The sequence below is a fragment of the Hyperoodon ampullatus genome (genome assembly GCF_949752795.1).
Source record: "Hyperoodon ampullatus genome assembly, chromosome: 3".
Lineage (NCBI taxonomy): Eukaryota > Metazoa > Chordata > Mammalia > Artiodactyla > Ziphiidae > Hyperoodon > Hyperoodon ampullatus.
Genome location: NC_136916.1, coordinates 85,065,381 through 85,093,330, shown reverse-complemented (window position 1 = coordinate 85,093,330; position 27,950 = coordinate 85,065,381). Strand labels below are relative to the sequence as shown.

The 27,950-nt window shown below is 38.0% G+C and overlaps 1 protein-coding gene across 1 annotated transcript in view; it reads right to left on the bottom strand.

Annotated features, from left to right (window-relative positions):
- Nucleotides 1–3,334: 3,334 nt before the first annotated feature.
- LOC307049554 (ankyrin repeat domain-containing protein 26-like) overlaps nucleotides 3,335–27,950 on the bottom strand; it is a gene marked incomplete at its 5' end in the record, with an annotated part of 61,173 nt that continues 36,557 nt past the window's right edge. The window contains 5 exons of the mRNA XM_079699113.1: nucleotides 3,335–3,585; nucleotides 4,766–4,811; nucleotides 11,448–11,676; nucleotides 13,074–13,291; nucleotides 13,874–14,164. Coding sequence (XP_079555239.1) covers nucleotides 3,542–3,585; nucleotides 4,766–4,811; nucleotides 11,448–11,676; nucleotides 13,074–13,291; nucleotides 13,874–14,164 — 828 coding nt within the window. The 3' untranslated portion in view covers nucleotides 3,335–3,541. The remainder of the gene's footprint in view (nucleotides 3,586–4,765; nucleotides 4,812–11,447; nucleotides 11,677–13,073; nucleotides 13,292–13,873; nucleotides 14,165–27,950) is intronic.

The window sequence follows — 27,950 nt, the reverse complement described above, 5'->3', positions numbered from 1 at the left end:
TGGCTAAAAACCTCCCCTTAAAGACCATCTTCAGCTAAAGACAAAAGAGGATGTTATGGGTAGTGGTTTGGGACTACAAAGTAGAGGAAGGCAAGTCACATGGAGATGGAAAAGCAAATGTCTGGAACTCCCTGTAAAAATCTGGAGTGCTCTTTACCGCACCTAGCCCATATTCCTTCTAGGTGTCTCTGGTGATGGCGGTCTTCTCGGACCAGGCCCTTTATCTAAGCTCTTCAACAGTTAAGGGGGTGGTAAAAAGAAAGACTTCCTGAGTCTTCCACTTCTTAAAATTATTCAGCCTAAAATAATTCTCGTGCCAAAGACACACGTTTAGGGGTGACAAATTTTGCTTCCTTACAGTGCCTTGGGCCAGATAGCAAAGGTTAATATGGAAACACAAGGAGGAAGCCACCTGCCTTCCCAAGGTCGTCCCTAATGCTTTGGGGGACTCGGCTAGATGCCTGAACCTGAGATTTGGGGGAGTTCAGCTGAGACCAACTTCTTTTGCTAAGTCAGGGTTCTGCTGATCGTAGCTCTGATTAAGTGTTGGCTAAGACAAACCCAAAGGATCTGGTGCCCACCAGTTTCAAGTTTAGTTGGACTGGTTACAGTGGCCGATGTTGGGGCTAAAGCTCCTTCCGGAATGAGGGGTGGAATTGTGGGGAAGCAAAATTTCCTGGGATTTCTCAGCGATCTTGTAAAAAGCCCTGGCCCTCTGAGACTCTCTGTGCAGTGTGAGATTCACATCTACAGCCATTTGTCTAGTTAATTGCTCTGATCTGAAAGGATTCATAAAGTCTCATCCCCCCAGGAGGACCAAATAGTTACAGCTCTCAGTAGGTCCCCGAAGGTGCACCATCTCCCTAGGAATTCACATTTCAAGGAGGAATGAGGCCTAGAAACTTGGAGACTCCGGGTCTGGCTCCTGAAGAGACTTCATCACCGGCAAAGCCCATTAGCTGTTCCCAGGAAATAAAAATAGAATCTGGGTAGTAAAATAGTGTCTAACCTTTTTTGCCTTTGTGCTTAGTCTGCTTTCACTGGCTTACAGGGGGGCTTCGTGCAGAGGCCTCGCATCCAGCACTTCACACCCGAGTTCCGGGTGTGAAATGTCTGCACCAATGCTCCAGCTGGGGGTGGGAGGTCCGACCGATTGCAGGAACGCTGCACACGACACCCCCAATCAAGATGGCGGTGGCGGGCCATGTGGGCACTGCGATGGGGAGCAGCTGCGCCTGCGCCTGCTCCTGCGCCTGCCCTGCGAGAACTCCACCCCCTCCCCTGCTGATGGGATCCCTGTGAAGCAGCCCCGCCCACGGCCTCTTGAGCGGGAGCTTGTGCCTCTGCATTCTTTGATCAAAGAGTAAAGCTTTCTTTTGCTTCTGAACCCAACTCATTCTACTGGTGGGGGCGACACTGGGCAGAAGGACCCTTGTTGGGATGGGTAACAGTTTTACTTACATACCAAAGGCCAGAGTGAGGAGGAGATGCTTCCCAGGAGAGAAGGACGGCTAACTCCCGCCCCTTCACAGGGAAAACCAGTTTCCTCCCGCCCTTCACCTGCTGACTTAGAACAACTGACCTGTTCTCACCATGTTGCCCCAGGTGCAGGCCTGGGCGAGGGGGGAAGGCCTGTGTATTTACTGTGAGATATTAATAAGAACTCTGTCTGCGATCCCAATACGCTGTGGGTGCATTCAGGATGAAATTAAAGAGTATTAAAAGCCCAGCCGAAAGGAGAGAGTGTCTCAAAGAGGTCAGTTATACTGAATGCCAAGAGGAATGAGAAATTCAGTTAGACAAGGACTGGAAAGGTGTCACTTTGATTTAGCGATGTGGAAGTCATCGGTGACTTCGGAGCAGTTTTGAGAGAATGCGGGAAGGAGAAGACAGCCTAGAGCGGGTGGGGATACCGGCAAATCTTTCAAGAAGTTTGTCGTGAGAAATGAGATTGCCTGGTACACATGAGAGGGAAAAAACAGGGTGAAAAGTTTACAGAGAGAGGAGATTTGAAATCGACATTGTGAAGAAAGAAGATGCAAATTAACTAAATAAAAGTAGTAGAATAACTTTCTTCAGCAGCACGTAGATGCCTGGGTGAAAGTAAGGGGGGAGAATGATAAGCAATCTCTTATGAAGTTCTGCCAACTAAGTACACTGAAAGGACAGAAGAAAAGGGAATAAAGGATGTAAGTAAGAGTCGCTAACATTTTAGCTCTTGGAATTGTTGGGAAGGAAAACACTTCCTTTACCCTCTTACGTTCATTAATTGGGAATCTGCAAATTAAATTGACAAAAGCAGATTACCATGAGAAAAAAACATTTAACTGTGGATGACTACATGCAGGGGTTCACAGAGAAACGTGATTTGAAGGGCTGGCTACAACTGGGGGCTTATATACTACTTAAGTGACAGGGAGTAGGAGAAAGGCATCTTCTGAAAAACATGACTTCTTGGTGGGGGGAGGGAAGGGCACTTATGGGAGAACAAATGACATTTAGGAAAGATAAATGTTACATTAGGAGAATATATGGGAGATATGGTAGTTTTAGGAAAATGTCTGTTTGAGTCTGGTGCTTGGAACTCTTCTCTAAGACTGTTTCCAAAAAGTAAGTAAGTAAATAAATAGAAAAGGTGAAAAGTCTTAGGCAAATTTTATTTCTCCATGAGGAAAGATCTATGAATCAGTGTTTAAAGTTATATATACTAAGTTTTATGGCACTAGAACAATTGTAATACATCCAAACATTGACAATAAGGACTCCCCTGGTGGCACAGTGGTTAAGAATCCTCCTGCCAATGCAGGGAACACAGGTTCGCCCTGGTCTGGGAAGATCCCACATGCCATGGAGCAACTAAGCCTGTGCGCCACGACTACTGAGCCTGTGCTCTAGAGCCTGCATGCCACAACTACTGAAGCCCACGCGCCTAGAGCCCAGGCTCCGCAACAAGAGAAGCCACCACGATGAGAAGCCCGTAGCCCCCGCTCGCCGCAACTAGAGAAAGTCCGCATGCAGCAACGAAGACCCAACACAGTCAAAAATAAATAATATTAATAAAAACCCCAAAAATTGACAATAGCCATAGCAGCAGTATATCCAAATGATGTCTGTCTAAATCTTTAGGTCTATATATAGTGATAAAATTGGAAATAGAAAAAAGCTATCAATCAACACCACTATGTATCAATGACAAGTTTGGTTGTCTGGGTGTTGGTATCAGGGCTCAGTTTGAGTATGTAAAACTCAACAGTGTTTTGATTCACAAAATCTGATTAAAAGTAAGTTAGATGCAGAGAAACATGGTTTAAAATACTATATAAATTTTCATCATACACATATAATACAAAAATATTTTCCTTTAATCCAGATTTTCACGTCATGTTTAATGGGAAACAACTAAAATGTTATGCAAACAACCCAGGAGGGAAATTTTTACTATTTATCTTTTAGATCATATAATCTTTCTTCAAAATCTGTACATATTCTCGTGATGTTTTCAAAACTAGATCTTGATTTAGATTTGACTCTTCAGTAGCTCCTAGATGAGAAGCTCTATAGCATGCTGATTCAATTCAGCAGCAGCTGAAAAGAAAAAGAAAGGATTATATTCTTTACCTAAAATACTTGAGTTAACTAAATATAAGTTAGTAAAAAAAAAAAACCTGAGACCTTTCTAAGCGTTCAGAAGAATGAAAAGTATCTATACACGACATAACACAAAATACAAGATTACTAGTATATAATTTGCCTGTGGTTGCACGATGAATTAATTGCTCTTGTGGCTGAGTATCAGAGCTTCTGGCTTTCTCATTCGTCATTCATTTACTCAACAACCATCTGCTAAGGTGCTGTGACAAGCACTGAAATTACAAGATGAAGGTGACACAGTCCACCCTGAAAAATCATACTATAAACTGGAAAAACAGACAAACAGGCAATTTCCATACAGAGTCATAAATACTATGACAGGTATAAAAGAGGGTACAAGGAACACTCAGAAGTGACACCCAGCTTTGTGTCAATACTGTCAGCTTTTTGGTGGAGGTGGTATGTAAGCGGATACCTGAAGGGCAAGGAAAAAGTACGGGAGATGGAGGGAAGAAGCAAATACAAAGACTAAAGGTGAGGAAGAGCACCTGTGGGATTGCAAGCAGTCTATTTGACTAGATGTAGAGCAAAGGGGCAGAGGAAGGTAGTAAAGAGATAAGGCTGAATACTATGGCAGGACCCAAACTGATTTGGGTGTTTTTATTCCATGATAAGGAATTTGGAATTTTTCCTGAGAGTGAAAGATAAACCAATGACAAAGTCAATGACAGGAAATTTTAATGTCAGCCACTAAGTGACAGCTACACGAATGTGACTGCTTGAGTCTGGGTTTTTTGGCCTTAATCACTGCCAGAAACTTGAGAAGTTGATAAACCCCATGTTTTCTAATAGTGTCAGTGTGCAGGTTGACAGTTCCACAGGGATGGCAGAAGTAGAGAGGAAGGATATAGCCAGAAATAAAAAGAAATATAGACTTTTGAGATTTTTTTTAAAGCTATGGAACATGATGAATAAATGAGGAATCAGGATATTTTTCATTATGAATGTTCATCCTTTCACATTTTTTCATTAGATATGTATAAGAAAAGATATTTAACCTATCAATAGTATCTGTCATCCAAACAATGGAAAGAGATGCCATTTACTACTGAATATTTACAGTTTATTTCAGAAATCAATGTCTAAATTTAATTCATAAATTTCAGCAACATACCTTTTTCTAGTTCTCTAGTTATATTTTTTTCCATCTCCTGCCACATCTGAAATAAGTCAAATATTATTTATGTTTAAGTTAGACAAGAGACATTTTTGTAGGAATGATGTATAGCTTATGAAATGTGGCCTTTAAATAATACTTCTAGAGACTAGACCTAATTTGAGGATTGCTTAAATAGAAAAATAATCACATAAATAAAATAAAATAAATTCCTACTTATTTTGATTTTAGATAATAAAGAACACATATATGTAACGTTATGTAGATTAATCTGATAAAAGGTACAATGAATATCAGTCTATTGAATATACATAATTTCAGAGGGTGATATTTGATCTTATTGGTACAAACAAGTTTAAACGATTAAAGTCATATATTACAGTGAATGCATTACTTTGCAATTCTTAGAAAAATTGCTCTTTATAAAAGTTTAATCAGTTTTTAACTCTAATGGATCTTTCCTTAAAATGAGTTTTCCTTTCTTACACTTCTATATAACTAAAATTTTAAGGTATGTTCTATGGTAATAATTTTTCAACATAGAATCTTAAATACATAAAATGGAGAAAATGGTTCTGTTGTAATGTCATGTCAAAATTCTACTGGCAAAAAATTAAGTAAAGGTATTTTGCTGTCTATATTAGGACTAAAACATTTATTTCAGAAAATCTGCTTGAAGAAAGGAAAAGTAGAGGCTAGAGCCAGTTTTCAAACTCAGTTTCTGATTCATGACTTTCTAGAATTAGAAGCAAGGAAAACAATACATAATTCTTTAACTGTAACTTTGTTTCCATTCTAGAAATTAGGGCCAACTTTTTGAAACATTTGACTAATTATAGTTATCTACTTAATTATGAAATGTGTGGGAACATTTCAAACTGTATTACAAGTGTCTCCACCTAGTGTGTTCTTTTAAAAACCTTTCTTATAAAAGGCACCCTCTCACTAAACAGGGTCTCAAATAGTATGCTGAACATAACAAACACTGTGATGATAATGATATCATGATAGCCAACGCCTTTGTAAATTTTAGGCGCGAAGACAAATTTTTTGGCTAGCAGGTTTCCCAATATTTTGAGAGACTGCTTTCCATAACACTTTTCTGACAACAGCACTGTAGAGAGGCCCTATGAAATGAATAATGTGACAACATTACTAGACAGGTTTTGTGAAATTAATAACTCATAACAGATGAAGGAAGAAGCCTTTACTGGAATAATTTTTTATTACCATTAATAAACACTGCAAAATGTAGGTCACGTTTTTACATGCGTTGAATTAGGGAATGACCCGTGTAAGATTACTCTCTTTTCCCCCAAAAGCTCTTTTCCTCAGTATGTACTTCCGAGGCCCTTATGTTGATTTCTAGGTGAAGATCATGTTCACCTGGAGGAAGTAGTTGGAAGTCGAACATTAATAAGGAGAACAGGGCTTCCCTGGTGGCACAGTGGTTGAGAGTCCGCCTGCTGATGCAGGGGACACGGGTTCGTGACCCGGTCCGGGAAGATCCCACATGCCGCGGAGCGGCTGGGCCCGTGAGCCATGGCCGCTGAGCCTGCGCGTCCGGAGCCTGTGCTCCACAACGGGAGAGGCCGCAACAGTGAGAGGCCCGTGTACCGCAAAATAAATAAATAAATAAATAATAAGGAGAACACACCTGCATTTTTCTGTAAACTTTTCCATTTAACAAAAACACAGAAAGGTGAGAAAATTATACACAGGAAACCAATATATCAGCAAGTTTTAATTTTTAAGATTTTTAGTTAGAAGGATTCTCTCAAAACTGGTAGTTTCCAAACTATGTCCCATAGAAATGGAAGGTCCCCCACTGAGGACACTGCAGGATTGAAGGAAAAAGAAGTCACAGCTTCAGGGTGTCCGCCAGTTCTTTAGCTAAACAGCTCTATATTTATCTCTGTTTTATATAATACAGTTTCATGCAAAAATTTTTTTTAAAAAAAGAAAGGTTCTTTTCCTTGAAAGAAAATTTTTTAAGGTGTGAGAGTCATTGATTTAGTCAAAGTCCCTAATTTTACAAAAGAGGTAACAAAGGCTCAGAGAGACTTTGTCACAAAGCCAACGTGTCACAAAGCCAACGGCCTTCTCACTGAGTCTAGAGAGAGTTCTATGCCAGCTACTTCCTCAGATTAAGAAAAAAAACACATAGATTTTTAACTATAACTCAGAGAAAATGAATATGTAAAGCTTTGTCATGTAGCTCAATAACGTTTCATGCATGAGACATGAAATAGTAGCTTTCTAACTAAATTATGTTTTAAAGGCATGAACAAGAATAAATTATCATAACTCCTATTAGTAGCAGTCAATATATTTAATTTATAAAGCACAGATTTTTTTTCTTTTAACCACAGGACAGGGAACTTGAAGGAGAAAATCTTGAGTTGAATCACACAGGCCAAAATTTAGGAGATTCTTCTTCTTTTTTTAATTATTATTTATTTATTTATTTTTGCGGTACGCGGGCCTCTCACTGTTGTGGCCTCTCTCGTTGCGGAGCACAGGCTCTGGATGCGCAGGCTCAGCGGCCATGGCTCACGGACCCAGCTGCTCCGCGGAATATGGGATCTTCCCAGACCGGGGCACGAACCTGTGTCCCCTGCATGGGCAGGCAGACTCTCAACCACTGCGCCACCAGGGAAGCCTGAGGAGATTCTTCTTTAAAAGGATATTCGTTTCCTCCAAATAAAACTTGGTTTACCGAAATGAGTCAACAAATGAATTATCCACGTTGTGGGTTATTTATGGCAAAATTTAAAACACAAAACAGATTTCTCTTTACTATCTAGCACACTTCAATCTCTCATCATTAGTTTGTATGTATAAAAAACATGAGTGTAATCTCAATTAGAATTTAAATCCAGTCAGGAATTACAGGCTCATTCCTTGGCCTAAGGTTTCAACGTGAGGACTTACACTCCTACCCTCCTCATGAGAGGAGGGGAGATTTACCCAATGCGTGAATTTGGGAGAAGGAACTAAGAAGTGTTGGCTTGCTTCCGAATCTCTTCTTTGAGAAGGTGTGTGTGCCCTCAGCACCGGGAACTGGGGTCTGCTCTCATGCCCGCAGTAAGCAGCCTGCCCTGGGGCGGGGGTCAAGCATTTGCTTCCTCCCCTTAGGCCTAATTTGGAATGAAGTATTCTGAGGCCCACTGTGACTGCACACCTAAAGCACGTCTTCCTCCAATTCGTTAGTTATGTGTCAGTAACAAAGCTCCTTAGTTGATCTCTAGCTGCTGACTCCCGCGTGCTGAACTCAGAAGGGGAAGAGAAGTGTCATCTGCCACCTACCCACCACAGCTCCAACAAGGCAGAGGACCACACGACACTGAGGGCACGTCTTCTTCTTCTTCCCTGACTTTATAATTAATGTACATTGTTCAAAACAACCCCCACTATAAAGTAGGGGAAAGGTGAAAGGAACATTTTAGAAAGAAACGTAGTGAAGCCAGTAACAATATGAAGCACAACAAGTATGTGTTCGGTCACCCAACCGTAATGTATTACTGTTAAATTATATCTGAGACTGCAGGCTGGAAAATAATGTTGCACTCTCTTTTTAAGACCAATTTGATAAATATATACACACCACACACATACACATGCACACTCATTTCCAAAGTTAATTTATTTTCAGTAATTATTGATACTTTTAAAATTTGATATCACTCATTTTAAATGTCACGAAAATGTAATAAAATCAAGTCATTTAAATCACCTCAATTCATTATCCAATTGTAAACAGGCTAAGGTATGAAGGAAATTACACTTGGCAGTCTGTAGATATTAAGTACATATATTTTGCTGCAGAGAGAAGAACTGAGGAAGAATTTGTAGATCAAAGAGCTGAAAAACTAAGTACAGGAAAAAAAATGAATGAAAGAAAAAGAACTGTTAAGAAGTTGAACTATTACCTCTATCTTTCAAAAGATAAAATGCCTACTCATTTGTCCATGTGGACAAAATGAAGTGGGAACAAGAAGGATTATACTGATATAATAAACTGAGACAATAAACAAGTTTATTGAACTCTGCCTGTGCCTTATGAGAAACTAGCTTAACTACTGCGGTAATTTGATTAGAGTTAAAACTCAAGAGTGGATAGGCACTGCCTTGGTGATGTAAACACGAGGCCTATTTTTTTTAAAAGAAATGTGACTCAATATTCTGGTGAGACACAAAATGTTGTGTCATATAAAAAGTCACAGTCTTAGGAATATTAATTGTTTTAGCTTCAGTGCATTTGTATGACCACATTTAGAAAGAGAGTTGCTAAACTGAATGGACATTTGAGCAATTTTTTAAATTACTTAAATAAATCATTAGAAAAATTTTCAAAGTGTCAGTAATGCACCAAAAGTCCAAAATCAGTCAATGTAAAATGTAATCCTCCTACTTAAGACAGATTTAAAGGGCATTTATTAACTACTGTGGCCATGCATCGTGTTCGGCACACAAATACCTAAAAACTCTTGAACATAAAAAAATCTTTAAACCAGTGAGATTGTGTCTGTTATAAAGTTGTCTGGAATAGATTTTTAAGTTTTCAGTTCTTGAAAAAATTCTATGTGCAGGAAAATCTAACAGTGATGTAGCTATTTTGGCTAATGTTAACTTTTTGAATTTTATAATAATATAATTAAATAACACAATTGAAAAAAACTGTAAAATTACTTCTGATATATAGGACCAAACATCCCAGAATTAACTAGAATGTGAAAACTGAGGGTAAAATTAGTAAGACCGATACGTAGTAATCTCCTACCCCCACAATGGTATCAACTGCTAAGACTGAACTTCATGTACTGGTGAGGGAGGTAATAAATCTGTGTTAGGTACATGGAGTAAGCTTGCTGCTACAACCAGCACAACTGAAACCACACACCTAGAGCAGTACTTGGCTATAATTATTTTCCTTAAAGTTAGGGGACAATGCTGAGTAAGATAAAACTTCACAGTGGGAATAGTCCAAAATGTTAAAACATTGCAAATAAAGGAGAATGATAAACAAATGCAATCTTAATGCCATTTTTAACATTTTACTTTGTAGAATCATAGCTAAAACCTTTAGAAGGCTATTGTTTTATCATGTCCCATCCAAAAACCCACCTCTTTCTATCATTTTAGACAGTACGTTAACACCTCTCATAGTATTATTTTATGTTTTCCTAGTAGAAATAATTATATTCCTAGCAATTCCAGAAGGCACCTTCTTTCTGTAAGTCTTACTAAGTTGTTGTGAACAACAACTGTATAATAACTCTTCCGCGGCATTCTGTAGTGATTATGGAGACGTCTTTGCATCTTGATAGAGTTAAGTAGTGCTCTTCAATTTCTCTTATTAAAACCAGCACGATTTGGCAAAGACCCCACAAGGGAACTATGTATACCTAGTAACTACAACATTGAGTTTAAAATAAACGATTTTTCGATTTATCTAGAATTACTAAAAAAATAAACGCCTCTTTCCTCCAAAAAAATTAAAGGAAAAAATTCCCGCAGAAATTTTCTCTCACATTGTTTTTGCATTCACACACTCTTTCATCTTCATCTTGTAAAATGATACATTGTTTGAGTTTTTGGGTGACAACCCATGAGAACATTCTAAGTTTACATCATGCTTAGCAACTGACAGAGGGCTTGACATGCATTTTCTTTTCGACCCTGGAGTCCAGTTTCATGGCTCTGAAGCACTTAGACCCAATTTAGCCACAGCACTGTCTAAGAAACCTTAGCTTTGCTCTTCTATGATTTCTTACGACGTGAAGCCAAATGAGAAAACAGGTGGAGACTTCATTTAACAAGGCCTACTTTTCTCTGCATCAAGAACATCATGAAAACACCATCAAAACCATAACCCTGTGTGCACAGAGTGAGATGCATATTTTAATAACAATGATACGCAATGAAAACTAGTTTCAGTTTAAAGACTCCCCATCATAGTCATCATTCATCCAGGTGATGGCAAGATAGAGACATAAGTGGACTTCATTTTAAAAATTTAAATATTTGCTTTATTTACGTATTTAGAAATGTTCTACAGTTGCTCATCAAGACATTTTATAAAAATTCAATAAAAATGCTCTAAGTAAAATAGCAATTAAGGATGCATTCTCATGTACAAAAATGACAAAAAAATTTAACTTAAAAACAGAAATTAACTTATTTAGTGCTATAAATCTATTTAATTCACAAAAAGGATTTATCTAGGATTCCTTTAAATAAAAAAAATCCATATATGGTTAAGTGTTTGGATGCCAATCATTCACTTATGCTTAGGGGTAGAAAAACTAGGGTGCAGCAAAACTTGAAAATGATTATGAACCATTGCCAAACTGAAATCAATTAGAAGGTATATCTTTGGTTATTAGGCAATAATATTTAATTTCTAAAATAGGATTTAACTGCAGTTTTTAGAAATTTAAAATGTGTCAGTTTAATTACATTTACTGAATAAAGTTAATGATAAATCTTTCTTGAAAATGAGAAATCCAGGGACTTTAAAAAATCATAAAATTTCTGTCTCTTTATTAGCACAATTAATTATGGCTTTTACTTCGTGTGTGTAAGTCAAATAAACAATTCAGAATTTCACCAAATTAAAAACAAGAATTATTATCAGAAATCTGAAACCCAAGGAAAAAAGGATAGTATAACTAACCTTGGTCAAGTACATCCCCATGCTCTCATGTGAAGGGCATGAACTTGAGGTAGAAATCTCTAAGTTTTCTCCTGGAGTAAGATATCTATTGAGCACTAAACTATTATTAATATTTCCTACACAAGGTGGCTTCAGGACTGGCCTCGTAGGAAGAGTGCTGAGTAAAGATCTCTTCTGCTGTTTCTCCACCAGCAGTTTGGTACTGACCTCTGCCAGCCTCTCATTAGTCCTGGGAAGATGGCAAAACACCAATTTCATTCATTGCATTTTCCCTAAATGATTCGTAAATGATTTGCATTTCTTAAATTGCCATAATAGTAAATGGAATGTCCCATTAAACCACGTTTTAACACTGAAAATGGGTCAGAGCAGACCTATTATAAACAATTCTAGGTGTAAAATTGTTCTAAAGAAGTATATATGTGTCTGGGGGATCCTTAACTAACAAGTCAGTCAGAGTCGGGAGAGGAGAGAAATGGCGTCAGCGATGGAGACGGCTTAACAGGTGACGCTTGCTGCCTTCTGCGATGGCTGCACTTAGACACCCACCTTTAGTAAACCAGTTCAGGGATGAAAAAACAAACCATCCCTCAAAGACATTTTCAAGCATTTGCTTTCACCACCCCTGTATACACATTTCACTCATTACCTCAGAGGAATTAAGCATTCGGCACTGAGGAATAATCTAGAGCAGCGGTCCCCAACCTTTCTGGCACCAGGGGCCAGTTTCGTGGAAGACAACTTTTCCATGGATGGGGGTGTATGGGGCTTGTCAGGATGGTTCAGGCGGTAACGCGAGCGACGGGGGGCGATGGGGGGGCGGCAGGTGAAGCTTTGCTGGCTCGTCCGCCGCTCACCTCCCGCTGTGCGGCCCGGTTCCTAACAGGCTGCGGACAGGTACCGGTAACACTGTTACTGAGGCACTGGGGGTGGGATCTGCCCTTGCGGTCTTCCACGCACACCCTCACGCAGGCCACCGTGTTATTTTTAGACACTTTGTGAATTATACGGCCCTTCGCCCCTCTGTTACTTTCCCCTTATTTCACAAGCATGCCTTTATGTAGAGTAGAAAAACTTCAAATACAGTAGTTTGTCTCAGGGCGCCCTCTAGCGATGATACCAAAGATCATAATCAAGCAAGTAAATTTACCAAATGCTAAAATGTGACGCTTTGCGTTTAAGCGGTAACCTTCCAAAAAATAATTAAACTCGTTAATATTTCTACTTACGGGAATTCCAACAAGAAATTTTATCTAAATTACAAAGTTTCAAAAACACTTGGCTTAAAGACTAAATCAGGTTAACTATTGGGTTGGCCAAAAAGTTCGTTTGGGTTTTTCCACTAACATCTTACGGGAAGACACAAATGAACTTTTTGGCCAACCCAATATAGGAAAATATAAAAAATAAAGTTATGTAAAACCAACAAAAAGGTGGGGAGATGCAAACTGGACTAACATTTTAAAGGTGACTTCACTTACTAACATCATTTTCCAAAGTTATACTATCTAGTTAGCTTTCACTCCTACTAATCTCATGAACCTGGCTCAATAAAAATTATGCTTTAGAGGCAAATTAATGAGCTAAATTTAAATTTATTTTCTATGATTCTACGTTTTGACTTACTTGTTTCGTTTATTTGCCAATGACTTTCTAACTTTTAGTCCTTCGAGGTAGAGTTGCTTATATTTTTCCAACTCTGCTTTAGTAGAATCTTCTTGAAAAGTTTTCATTTTGGAGAGTTCAGATTCCAGATCTTTAATTCTGAGTTCCATTGGACTTCTTATTGAAGCATTATTATTCTCTCTTAACTGCTCTAAGTTTTCTTGAGATGCTGCTTGTGTCTAAAGTCAAATAAAAACATACATGTTTAAAATAATTATAACCTGAATAATTATAGTATATTTGTTCCCTTTAGTTTTGTGTCAATGATTCAGAGAGCAATTTTAAATGTGAAAAAAAAGCTGAACTTTAAAAATATTTATCATCAATGTAAACTGAGTTAAATCTTAATTATAAAATTAAAGTTGGATCATTCTTATATTCGTACTCATGTAATCTGATAATTCAAAGAATAATAGGATCAATTTTAAAATTTTTAAATTGAACAATACAGCTAAGAATAATCCAAGAGTATAGTACAATTTCTAAATCATAATATTTTTTCATCCTAATAGTTTTGTTTTATACCAGTTGGTCTTAAAAATAAAATGATTCCCTAGTGAGAATCGTTCTGAAAGATCAATTTAGTGAGAATAATGATGGAAACTGAAATATTTAAAGGGAGAAACAAATGCCACCTTCCTTCCAGAAATTTACAAAACAAACTGCTATAAGGGAAGTAGAAGAAACATATAAAGTGTATACATCCGAAATGTAATTTATAGTGAAGTGAATTAAAGCACATTACAGAACAAAAAATTAACCTGTAAAAATAGGTTGACTTCTTTTAATTTTTCTATTATATCCTGTCTTGCTCTTTCTTCAACCTCCCATTTATACTGCTCTACTTGACTGTGTTCTATCATATTCATTTCTATATGACTTCTGAGGTTCACTGCTTCTTGTTCCAACTTCTGTTTATTCTTCTCTAGTTTTTCACATTTCTTTTGCATTACTTTTATAGATAATAACGCCCGTTGAAGAACTTGATTTTTTGCACCCAGATGTAGACATTTTGAAGATGCAGTTTCCAGTTCTGCTGTAAGGTCATCGATCTGCATGAATAAAATAAAATCGCTTGGTAATTAGGGAGGTAAACTGAGAATAGCCTAACTCAAAATCAGTATCAACTTTTAAAATAAATTCAGTTACAATAAAATGGTGTCTGTATTGTAGCGTGTAGGACCTTGAATTACTAAGAAAATGAAGAAAAAAGTTCAAACCACCAAGAGCCACAAATATATATCCTTCACTGTCATCATTGTTACACAAAATTTGCATTTGATTTTATACTTTTATTCTTCTATTGTTTCATGCCTTTCCTCCATAAAATGACTATAAGTCACCTCTTAGTAGAAAGCCTCTTACTCCTTCCCCACCCCCATCTTAACCCTCCATGATTTTTAAAGTTTTAGGGATATCATATTGAGTTATTTAGGGCTGAATTAATAAATGCCTCCCAAAATAAGACTCGGAAAATCAGACTCTAATGAGTCTTGTAAATATGGCTTCTAATGCCATAAGCCTTTTTTCTGAACTACAAATATTTTATGCTAATTTGAATTGCATTCCAAGGAGAAATGCTTCGCAGGGTTAAGGAGAAATCACATCTCCCAGTGTAATAGTTTAGCGAGATGATCCATACATTTTTCTGAACAAAAAAATGCCATTAATTCTTGCAATGCTTTGTTACTTTCCACAGAATAAGAGAACATACTAAACAAAACAAACAAAAAAACTGGCTGGAATTTCAAGGACACTGAGTTGGGAAGAACTACTTCCCTTTAGACAGAATGATTATTTGGTAAGACAAGACAAGTGGATGTGGTAGTTTAAAAACATGTCTACATGTTTTTAAACTGGTGGCGCAGTGGTTGAGAGTCCGCCTGCCGATGCAGGGGACACGGGCTCGTGCCCCGGTCCGGGAAGATCCCACATGCCGCCGCGGAGCGGCTGGGCCCGTGAGCCATGGCCGCTGAGCCTGCGCGTCCAGAGCCTGTGCTCCGCAACGGGAGAGGCCACAACAGTGAGAGGCCCGCGTACCGCAAAAAAAAAGAAAAAAAAAACCCTTGTCTACAAATTCTTTGACACTTATCTCACGAAATTCTCAGGGCTTCGCAGGACTGTTAATGGAAGCCTGACGGCCCTTGAAGAGGCTGAAGGTGACAGCTTCTAGGCAAGGGAAGAAAATGACACAGCAACCTGGAGGGAGGGGGACTCTAGCTACAAAGCAGCTGAAAGTCAAACTGTTGAGAGGGATAAGCTAAAAAAAAAGACTATTAAATATAAAGGATCCAGGATTCATTGGGTTCAATTATCTGTATCCCATTTACAGCATCTCCACCTGCCTAAATAATGCTAAAACAGAGAAATAGCTTCTGGACTAAGATCAGATTTAGGGTGCTGCCAGGAAAACATGGTCTAAAGATGAAGCCAAGACTGTACAACCCTTTATTAACACCCTGGAAAGACTTAAGTTGGTGCCTCAAATTCCTTTAAGGATCTTAAAAAAGCATAAGAATTTTAAAGGCATCATCCTACAAAGTTTCCCGTCCTACCATCCTACAACAGCTTCACAAGAAGCCCAAGGGGAAGAGCTTATCTCAAAAAGATTTGGGAGGGTAGCTTTCCCAATGTCATGAACCCCAATAAAATTCACAGGACATTCAAAGCTTTAAAGAGAACTGTGGTAGCAAAAACACTGCTTGCTAGCTTGGATTAACAGAGACCAAGACAGTACAAAATGAGAAGAGGCCTCTGGGATTTTCTTAGAAGTTCTGTAAGTCCCCCTTCCTCCAGGTTTCAGTGTCATTTTCTTCCCTTGCTGGCTTGAGAAACACTACTCAGATGCAAACACAGGTCATTTCTTATGAAAAGGACAGAACAAAGAGCTCAGAGGGCACAGCAAAGGAGAATCACTTCCATGGTCGGGACTAAGTCCTAATCACAGAGCTGGCAGCAGATATCAGGCTGTATTGCAGAACTGCTATGGACCAGCATGTCTTCCATTTTACATTTCTGAATGGGGGAGTCTTTAGCAGTTTAACAGAATGTTGGGTATGTGGGTGGCAGAAAATTTGTCCCTTTAGTTCTCAAGTCTTCGTACTGAGAGCATTGGTACTCAAGGGTCTATACTCTAGAAACCACACACAGGAGCCTCATCCCCATCCGTACCTGGTGAAAGATGGTAAGATCCTGGACTCAAGCCGGAGCCTGACACCGTAACAATTGAGACTTGTGGGGGAACTGAGTAGGGATAAGTGTATTTTTCATGTGGAAGGAATATAAAAATTGTGGCCAGTGGGTAGATTATGCTGGTTTTTAAATGTATCCATAAGTTTTTGAAAAAAATTATCCCATAAAAAAAGGTAGACTATGGGCCAAGCATAAGTGACTTATTCCTAATGAACAGAATATGGTGAAAGAGATGCTGTGTGAATTGCAAGGTGATGTTAGACAAGGCAACACAGCTTCTGCCTGGCTCTTAACCTTGGAACCCAGCCCCATGTTGTGAGGAAGCTCAGGCCACAAAGAGAGCCTAGGTGTTCAGGGTAGGTGTTCCAACTGAGGGGAAGAGAGGCCAGCTGTCCTGGCTATGCTTTTCCTACGTATAGATTGTGAACAAAATAAACATTGCTTATTTTAGCTACTAAACTTTGAGGAGATTTTTAGGAAAAAACAGATAGAAAAGTGGATGAAAAAAAAGAGATAATAAGAAACATAACTTAGACACAGTAGAAATTGGTTTCCTATAAACTGGAATCTAATAAATGTTGAGATTAATTTAAAATGACAAACAATGCTGATGAGAAGAAGCAGATAACTAGAAGAAAGACCTAAGAACTATTCAGGAGGAAGTTTTGGGCAGGTTCCCTTCACTTACAATTTCTTACACATAGGCAGGTATGCCTCTTCAGAATTTCCCCTCAAGTTTGAAGATAAGGAAGATTGGTAAGCAAGGAGACATATGAAGTATAATAGTTGAAAAACAACTAGAAATCGTCAGTTTAATTACCAAAATCAGACTTTTTTACCTCATCTCAATTAACTGAAATTCTAAGGGATAGGCAACTTTGAATATTTATTAATCTAGGACTCAATCTTCATTGTCCTTTCCTCAGAGAGGAAATAAAACATCATGGAAGCATTTTTAATCTTCTCAATAGTAAAACAAATGGAGTGTCCTTTGGCAGTATATAATTAAATACAATTTTTCCTTTACCTTACTTAAAGCTTGTTTGTAAGGGAAGGTAGGATATCTCATTTTTACATTGTACCACAGTGCTTCTCTATATCATACAAACTGGCTTTGAAATTTTGAAATTCAAATTACTAATCTATTATTTGTCCCAGATAAATTATTACCTTTTTAAAAAAAATTTATTTTATTTATTATATTTATTTTTGGCTGTGTTGGGTCTTCGTTGCTGTGCACAGGCTTTCTCTAGTTGCGGCGAGCAGGGGCTACGCTTTGTGGAGGTGCACAGGCTTCTCATTACGGTGGCTTCTCTTGTTGTGGAACACGGGTTCTAGGTGCATGGGCTTCAGTAGTTGTGGCACACAGGTTCCACAGCTGTGGCTTGCGGGCCCTAGAGTGCAGGCTCAGTAGTTGTGGCACATGGGCTTAGTTGCTCCATGGCATGTGGGATCTTCCCGGACCTGGGCTCGAACCATTGTCCCCTGCATTGGCAGGCAGATTCTTAACCACTGCACCACCAGGGAAGCCCTACCTAGTTTTTAACAGCTATACTCTTAAAAATTTTTCTTTGGATGGGATGAAATAGTTATTCTATTCATTATGTGTTAAGCTATAAAGTACAGCTATGCATCTCTTTCTTTTTCAATCCAAGAAGGTAGATACAGGGAACTGTGGTTTCTGAGAATGCAGGATCTATGTCAAGAACAAGATCAGCATGAGTGTTATACACAAGAACCACATCAAAAGATGATTTAATTGTGAATTGCAACATGATGGCTTAGAGAGATTTCCAACGAGGAAAGCTGACAGCCCAGACTTAATCTTCTCCTAGATGGTGAAACCTATGGATGAGTCTATGAATTATAAGGAGCTAAACATAATGAAGCAGATAGCAGACGAAGTCAGCAGATCTCGTGACCAAGATTTGATGGAAACTGGAGTGAAGTGGGAGGCACTGGGTGAGAAACTAAAGGTCTGAATGGAGGGAGAAAAAAAGGAATGGACTTTACCTTTGTAAACCTACTTCCCATTGTGTCATGGGGTCAGTGAGGCATAAGCTGGCCACAGGTTCCTTCAAGAGGCAAAAAACCTCCACGGAAGTAGAGTTAAAGACATTCCACTACATTGACTTTTTATTATTACATAAAACAACTGGTAAGATGCAAGATGATGAAGAAAGAATTCTCATAAAATCTGACTTGATACTGGCATAGGACAGACATATAGATCAATGCGTTACCATTGAGAATGTAAAAGGAAAGCCCCACATTTACGGCCAACTGATTGTAAGAGTGCCAAATAATTGAATGAGACAAGAATAGTCTTTTTAAGAAATGGTACTGGGACAACAGAATATCCACATACAAAAGAATAAAATTAGACCTCTACCTCATACCATATGTAGAAATTAAGTCAATATGCAAGAGCTAAAACTACAAAATTCTTAGAAGAAAACACAGGTGTTTATCTTCATGACTGGATTTGGCAATTTTTAGATATGACACCAAAAGACAAAAATCGACTAACTGAACTTCATCAATATTAAAGACTTCCGTGTTTTGAAGGACACCATCAAGAAGGAGAAAGGGCAAGCTCCTGAGTGAGAGAAAATACTTGAAAATCCTATATCCGATGGAAGGTTTGTATCTAGGATACAAAAAGAACTCTTACAATTCAATAATAAAAAGACAATCCAACTTAAAAATGGGCAAAAAGTTGAATAGACAGTTCTTCAAAGAAGATACACAGATAGACAATAAGCACATGAAAAGTGCCTCAACGTTATTAGTCAACAGCAAAATGCAAATCAAAACCATGAGAGATGCCACTTCACACCTACTAGGATGGCTATAATCAGAAAGACAGGTAATGACAAGTGTTGGCGGGCATGTGGAGAAATTGGAATGCTTACACACTTTGGATAAAAATGTAAAATGGTGCAGCCACTCTGGAAAACAGTACGGCAGGTCCTCAAAAGTTTAAACAGAGTTACCATATGATACAGCAATTCCATTCATAAGTATATTCCAAAAGGAAATGAAAAAAATATGTTCACACCGGAACTTGGACATGAACGTTCATAGCAGCATTATTAACAATAGCCAAAAAAGTGGAAACAACCCAAAGGTCCATCAACTGATGAATGGATAAATAAAATGTGGTATGTCCATACAAATGAGTATTATTCAGCAATAAAAAGAAAGTATTGATCCACGCTACAAAACAGATGTACCTTAAAAATATTATGCTGAATGAAAGAAGGCAGTCACAAAGGACCCCATATTCTGTGATTCCACTGACATGAAATATCCAAAATAGGCAAATCTATCGAAACAGGGAGTACAGTCGTGGTACTAGGGCTGGGAATAGGAGGAAGGGAAAACTGGCACAGGGTGATGGCTAAAAAGTACAGCGTTTCTTTTTAGGGTGATGACAATGGTCTAAAATTGATTGTGGTGATAACTGTATAACTCTTTGAATATATTAAAAGTCACTGAATTGTACAGTTTAAATGAGTGGACTGCATGGTATGTTCATTATATTTCAATAAAGCTGTCACCAAAAAATAATGGATGCTTTGGGGTAATGGTGTGCTGCTCAGCTTCAGATCACTAGCCATGGTTCAAGACACAAACAGTCAACAGTGTGCCCTTTTTATGGAAAAATTATATAGGAAAAAGCTGTCTTTTTTACTGGTATCAAGTCTAAAAAATTAAGAGACAAATCTATGTTTCACTGCTCAAAGCATGGAGTGATTTATATTTCCCCCAATTAAGTGACTTTTGGGTCCCAAAACTGATTAAAAATTACCTTATGTTTTAGCATATTAATCTGAATATCCATTTCACTTTGACTGGTTTTTAACTCTCCATGGAAACTAAGCTCTCCATTTTCATATTCATTTAACTTCCTTCTTGGCATTTTTAAGAGTTTCTTAAGTCTGTAGAAATGCATAGAATGAATAAGTCAAGTTCTTTAAGAGTAGATAATTAATAACTATTTAAACAGATATATGTTCTATCATATAAAATAAACTCTATAAATTATAATCCTGTCTCATCTGTTCTAATCTAATATGGTTTGAAAGCATAATAACTAAATTATAATCTTAGGTAAATAATATGAAGAAAAATTTTATGACACATGCTAAGTAAAGAGTTAATATAGTATGTGTATATATATATTATACGGTTCTTATAAGGAAGCTGTTATTAGTATCCATTTTTAGTATGTTAATATGAAATACTAACTTATTATTAAACACTAGTTATAAACCAGACATCAGTATCCAAGCTGAAGAAGAAGAGCATATCATATATGAATGTTTTGAAAAGACACAAAAAGACATTTTGGTACCTACTGACCACAGCCTCTACAAGAAGCAAAGAAATAACACACACAAAAAAATCGACACTCACTCAAAATAGAAAAAGAAACAAGAAAGGAAAATCTTTGGAGTCTGAGTTGACGGAGAAAAAACCAGGCTGAGCTTCATAAAAAAGGAAATCAGCAGAGAGAGAATGTGTACCAGTCTCTTCAAGCTGTTTTAAGAGATCTAGAAATCTTGCCCAGCACAATGTTAACAAAATGCCAAGCAATGTAGAGAAAATTAAATGAGAGAAAAATACTTATGAGAATCAGGGAAGAACCATAAGTACAATACCAAAATCCACAGATGCTCAAGTCCTCCTAAGCACATACTCCTGTATACTTTAAATCATCTTTAGATCACTTATAATACCTAATACAAGGTAAGTGCTATGTAAATAGTTACAAATACAATGTAAATAAATTCTATGGAAATAGTTGCCACCTGAGGCCAATCCAAGTTTTGCTTTTGGGAACTTTCTGGAATTTTTTCACCCTGAATACCTTCAATCTGAGGTTGGTTGAATCTGCGGATGCTGAGGGCTAACTGTGCTCAGCAAATAACCAGAAAGGAAGCCGTGTGGAGGCATCACAGACATTGGGAAACACTCTTATTATTATTTTTTTTAATCTGAGTGGTCAAAACATGATCATTCATTTTATTATTCTTTAAGTCATACATATGTTTTTGTATGTATATTTTAGAACTAAACTTTTAGAGCAGAAAGAAAATATAAGCAAAATCAAGATAGTTTTTGATGTTGTTAAACAGTGACACAAATAGGTTTTTAGATATTAAAATACTTGAACGCTGAAGGGGAAGAACACAACTAAAAGAAGGCAGGATTACCCAAAAAGAGCAAAGATATCTTGCAGACATAAAAATTCAAGGTAGATGATGAAGAGCAGAGTGACATTACTATATGCAAGGCACACTATTGTTATTGTTTTAGAAATCATTAAAGAGGAACTGTAGTACTGGGGCACTCAAAATAGTTTCAGATTGTGCTGTGAGTTTCTAAAGTAAACTTTTAAATAGGATGGATGATTTGTTTAAGTATGAATATACACATATAAAATGAATTTGTATCTAAGGTTTTAATAAAACAAAATTATAGTTAAATCAATTAATTGTTGAAATTATCAGAAATATTAAAATCTTACCTAGTAATCTCTTTTTCTAATTCACTATTTTTCTTCATTTCTGGATCCAAACTATATTTCAGAGACTGTTTTAACTCAATATATTTCTTTAATTGCTCCTTTTCATCCTCAAAAAAAATTAATTATTTTTTAAAACCTAGAGACTTACTCTTCTTTCTTAAAAATATTACTTCTCATGAGTTCATGAGTAATATACGTTTATAGTGAAACACAGTTTATAAACCTGATGCCAATAAGGACGGATTACAAAAATAATGACTTTTCTTGAAACAGCTTATATTGATTTTTCATTTTCATCATTTCATCATTTTTCTAGAATTTAAATTGCCAAAATTTATTTGTTAAAAACAGACGTTTTGGGACTTCCCTGGTGGCATGGTGGATAAGACTCCGTGCTCCCAATGCAGGGGGCCTGGGTTCAATCCTTAGTCAGAGAACTAGATCCCACATGCAGGCCGCAACTAAGAGGTTGCATGCCACAACTAAGGAGCACACCTGCTGCAACTGGGGAGCCCGCCTGCTGCAACCAAGACTTGGAGCAACCAAATAATAATAATAATAATAAATAAATAAGTAAATAAATAACCCAGAGGTTTTTACACGTTAATGAAATTTTTTTAAAGAGTGGTTATATTTACGTTTTAGTTTCTAAAGATGCCCTAGAAACATTTTCATCAATGGTTTAAGATATTCCAGGTTTTGTTAAATCACATCTTACTAATATAATCTTTGAAAAATTCCCACACAAGATAAAGCCTTTCATTCTCTGTAAGCATTCTTCCATAGGTTTCAATTTCTCCATTTCTATTAACCATTCTTCTCTTTAAATAAAGTTTAAGTCTTCTGTACACTAAATAAAAATGTAACTTCGGGCTTCTCTGGTGGCGCAGTGGTTGAGAGTCCGCCTGCTGATGCAAGGGACACGGGTTCGTGCCCCGGTATGGGAAGATCTCACATGCCTTGGAGTGGCTGGGCCCGTGAGCCATGGCCACTGAGCCTGCGTGACCGGAGCCTGTGCTCGGCAACGGGAGAGGCCACAACAGTGAGAGGCCCGCGTACCGCATAAAAAAAAAAATGTAACTTCTTCTTGATGCTTGTAGCTTTTTCTCTCATCCTTTTTCTCCCTCACTCCCACTACTGGACTCTTACATTCTTTTTTAAAATTAATTAATTAATTTTATTTATTTATTTTTGGCTGTGTTGGGACTTTGTTGCTGCATGCGGGCTTTCTCTAGTTGTGGTGAGCAGGGGCTACTCTTCGTTGTGGTGCGTGGGCTTCTCATTGCAGTGACTTCTCTTGTTGCAGAGCATGAGCTCTAGGCACATGGGCTCAGTAGTTGTGGCTTGCGGGCTCTAGAGCGCAGGCTCAGTAGTTGTGGTTCACAAGCTTAGTTGCTCGGCGGCATGTGGGATCTTCCCGGACCAAGGCTCGAACCTGCATTGGCAGGTGGATTCTTAACCACTGCACTACTAGGGAAGCCCTGGTCTCTTACATTCTTTTTTTTTTTTTTTTTTTTTATCAAAACGTTTATTTCTTCTTTTTTTAATTTTTATTTTTCTTTTTGCTTTATAACAAATTTACTCAGTTATACATATACATATGTTCCCATATCCCCTCCCTTTTGCATCTCCTTCCCACCCTCCCAATCCCACCCCTCCAGGCGGTCACAAAGCACCGAGCTGATCTCCCTGTGCTATGCGGCTGCTTCCCGCTAGCTATCTACCTTACATTTGGTAGTGTATATATGTCCATGCCGCTCTTTCACTTTGTCACAGCTTACCCTTCCCCCTCCCCATATCCTCAAGTCCATTCTCTAGTAGGTCTGTGTCTTTATTCCTGTCTTACCCCTATGTTCTTCATGACATTTTCTTTTCTTAAATTCCATATATATGTGTCAGCATACAGTATTTGTCTTTCTCTTTCTGACTTACTTCACTCTGTATGACAGACTCTAGGTCCATCCACTTCATTACAAATAGCTCAATTTCATTTCTTTTTATGGCTGAGTAATATTCCATTGTATATATGTGCCACATCTTCTTTACCCATTCATCCGATGATGGACACTTAGGTTGTTTCCATCTGGGGGCTATTGTAAATAGGGCTGCTATGAACATTTTGGTGCATGTCTCTTTTTGAATTATGGTTTTCTCAGGGTATATGCCCAGTAGTGGGATTGCTGGGTCATATGGTAGTTCTATTTTTAGTTTTTTAAGGAACCTCCATACCGTTCTCCATAGTGGCTGTACCAATTCACATTCCCACCAGCAGTGCAAGAGTGTTCCCTTTTTTCCACACCCTCTCCAGCATTTATTGTTTCTAGATTTGTTGATGATGGCCATTCTGACTGGTGTGAGATGATATCTCATTGTAGTTTTGATTTGCATTTCTCTAATGAGTAAAGATGTTGAGCATCCTTTCATGTGTTTGTTGGCAGTCTGTATATCTTCTGTGGAGAAATGTCTATTTAGGTCTTCTGCCCATTTTTGGATTGGGTTGTTTTTTTTTTTTTATTGAGCTGCATGAGCTGCTTATAAATTTTGGAGATTAATCCTTTGTCAGTTGCTTCATTTGCAAATATTTTCTCCCATTCTGAGGGTTGTCTTTTGGTCTTGTTTATGGTTTCCTTTGCTGTGCAAAAGCTTTGAAGTTTCATTAGGTCCCATGTGTTTATTTTTGTCTTTATTTCCATTTCTCTAGGAGGTGGGTCAAAAAGGATCTTGCTGTGATTTATGTCATAGAGTGTTCTGCCTATGTTTTCCTCTAAGAGTTTGATAGTGTCTGGCCTTACATTTAGGTCTTTCATCCAGTTTGAGCTTATTTTTGTGTATGGTGTTAGGGAGTGATCTAATCTCATACTTTTACATGTCCCTATCCAGTTTTCCCAGCACCACTTATTGAAGAGACTGTTCTTTCTCCACTGTACATTCCTGCCTCCTTTATCAAAGATAAGGTGACCATATGTCCGTGGGTTTATCTCTGGGCTTTCTATCCTGTTCCATTGATCTATCTTTCTGTTTTTGTGCCAGTACCATACTGTCTTGATTACTGTAGCTTTGTAGTATAGTCTGAAGTCAGGGAGCCTGATTCCTCCAGCTCCATTTTTCTTTCTCAAGATTGCTTTGGCTATTCGGGGTCTTTTGTTTTTCCATACAAATCATGAAATTTTTGGTTCTAGTTCTGTGAAAAATGCCAGTGGTAGTTTGATAGGGATTGCATTGAATCTGTAGATTGCTTTGGGTAGTAGAGTCATTTTCACAATGTTGATTCTTCCAATCCAAGAACATGGTATATCTCTCCATCTATTTGTATCATCTTTAATTTCTTTCATCAGTGTCTTATAATTCTCTGTATACAGGTCTTTTGCCTCCTTAGGTAGGTTTATTCCTAGATATTTTATTCTTTTTGTTGCAATGGTAAATGGGAATGTTTCCTTGATTTCACTTTCAGATTTTTCATCATTAGTATATAGGAATGCAAGAGATTTCTGTGCATTAATTTTGTATCCTGCAACTTTACCAAATTCATTGATTAGCTCTAGTAGTTTTCTGGTAGCATCTTTAGGATTCTCTATGTATAGTATCATGTCATCTGCAAACAGTGACAGCTTTACTTCTTCTTTTCCGATTTGGATTCCTTTTATTTCCTTCTTTTCTCTGATTGCTGTGGCTAAAACTTCCAAAACTATGTTGAATAAGAGTGGTGAGAGTGGGCAACCTTGTCTTGTTCCTGATCTTAGTGGAAATGGTTTCAGTTTTTCACCATTGAGATTGATGCTGGCTGTGGGTTTGTCATATATGGCCTTTATTATGTTGAGGAAAGTTCCCTCTATGCCTACTTTCTGCAGGGTTTTTATCATAAATGGGTGTTGAATTTTGTCGAAAGCTTTCTCTGAATCTATTGAGATGATCATATGGTTTTTCTCCTTCAATTTGTTAATATGGTGTATCATGTTGATTGATTTGCGTATATTGAAGAATCCTTGCATTCCTGGAATAAACCCCACTTGATCATGGTGTATGATCCTTTTAATGTGCTGTTGGATTCTGTTTGCTAGTATTTTGTTGAGGATTTTTGCATCTATGTTCATCAGTGATATTGGCCTGTAGTTTTCTTTCTTTGTGACATCCTTGTCTGGTTTTGGTATCAAGGTGATGGTGGCCTCGTAGAATGAGTTTGGGAGTGTTCCTCCCTCTGCTATATTTTGGAAGAGTTTGAGAAGGATAGGTGTTAGCTCTTCTCTAAATGCTTGATAGAATTTGCCTGAGAAGCCATCTGGTCCTGGGCTTTTGTGACTCTTACATTCTTTAACGCATGGTCTCATCCATAATTCATCTTTCATCACTTATTCTCTTCTTTTACACTAAATTGACTTTCAATCTTGTAACTCCACTAAAAGTTTTGAGGGTCATCAAGAACCGTTTCTTCTTCAGTCCTTACCCTGCTTCACTTCTCAGCAGCAATCGCGAACATGACCACACTCTGCCTCTGCTCCTCTGAGCCCACCTCAGTCTGAATGACAGTAACCCTTGATGTTCAGTCCTTGACCCTTTCTAATCCTCTTTCTAAATTCTCTCAGGGCTCCTTACATCTCAAGGCTTCGTACCAGATTCCCTAACCTGCCTTTCCAGCCTTGACCCCTTTGCTGAGATCACCTGTAATTTTCTCTCCCCCTTCTTGCTCCTCATAGACAACATCCTCAGCCACACTCATGAGCCATTACTCAGTGTGGATTATCCTTGTACAGAGCTATTCTTGGACACCTTATGTTTATTCTTATTGGTGTTACTTTGAGTGTAGTGTTATTTTCTAATCTTGGGGGGCAGCCTCACCCTTAGGATGTTGACCAGCATACTTTGTCTTTATTTTTTTTTATAATGCGGAAGTTTTTCACAAGGATCAGATTATCAATTATTTGCCCTTGTTTTCTTTTTTCTTTTCTTTTTTGGCTGCATTGGATCTGCGTTGCTGCGTGTGGGCTTTTTCTAGTTGAGGTAAGTGGGGGCTTCTCTTCACTGTGGTGCATGGTCTTCTCACTGCAGTGGCTTCTCTTGTTGCAGAGCACAGGCTCTAGGAACGTGGGCTGCAGTAGTTGCAGCACATGGGCTCAGTAGTTGTGGCTCGCAGGCTCTAGAGTGTAGGCTCAGTAGTTGTGGTGCATGGGCTTAGTGGCTCCCCGGCATGTGGGATCTTCCCGGACCAGGAATCAAACCCATGTCCAATGCACTGGCAGGCGGATTCCTAACCACTGCACCAGGGAAGTCCCTGCCCTTGTTTTCTTTTGAATAATTTCCTATTCCATAGAGACCTGACCTTATGGAAGTCTTCTGACACTCCTTTCAGGTGAATACTCAACTATAGTGTTTGGAGTCTTGAGTCAGCTAGAGCTCTCTCTTCTTCCCAGACCAGATTCTTCATCTCAACACTGTGCTGACCATATATCTTAACTCAGGTTGGCTCTGGCCTGGGGATTCCTGAGGTGAGAACTTTAGGAGAAGCCAGGGCTACTGACTGAGTTGGTGGAAAGCTCTCTCATTAAATTTTTGATTTGTGTAGACCTTAAAGTGGTCAATAATTCTATGTCATAATCCTAACTCATTTCTATAGGAATCTACAGAAAATCCCTCATTATTTTTTTTAATACGCTTAATCAGTGTGGGGTATCCTTACAAAATTTTCAATTTCTGATACCCGAATAGATTTGTTTGACAATGTAAGGGGACATCTGGCACTCTCATTCACATGACACTCCTTTTGTCAACATATTGTATTGTCACTTGTATGAAAAGTATGCTAATACAATGTGACTAATGCATATCAAGTCTAGAAAAAATAATTTTCAATGTTTCTTTGAACACAAGAAGGGCCAGTCAATAGAATGTTCTAGTCCCCCTGACAGGTATATCTGTATAATGACACTGCATGAATCTAACTATTGTGATGGAAAGAAACGAGTTGGTAGGTGCATCTACCTCATCCCTCCAACTTAGGGTTCACAATAGAATCTTCTGATTTTTAAATCATAGGTAGCTTCCCCTAAAAAGGAGAGTATAAATGGCAGGAGAATCCCTTTCTGCTTGGTAAATAGTTACATAGCTTTCACTATACA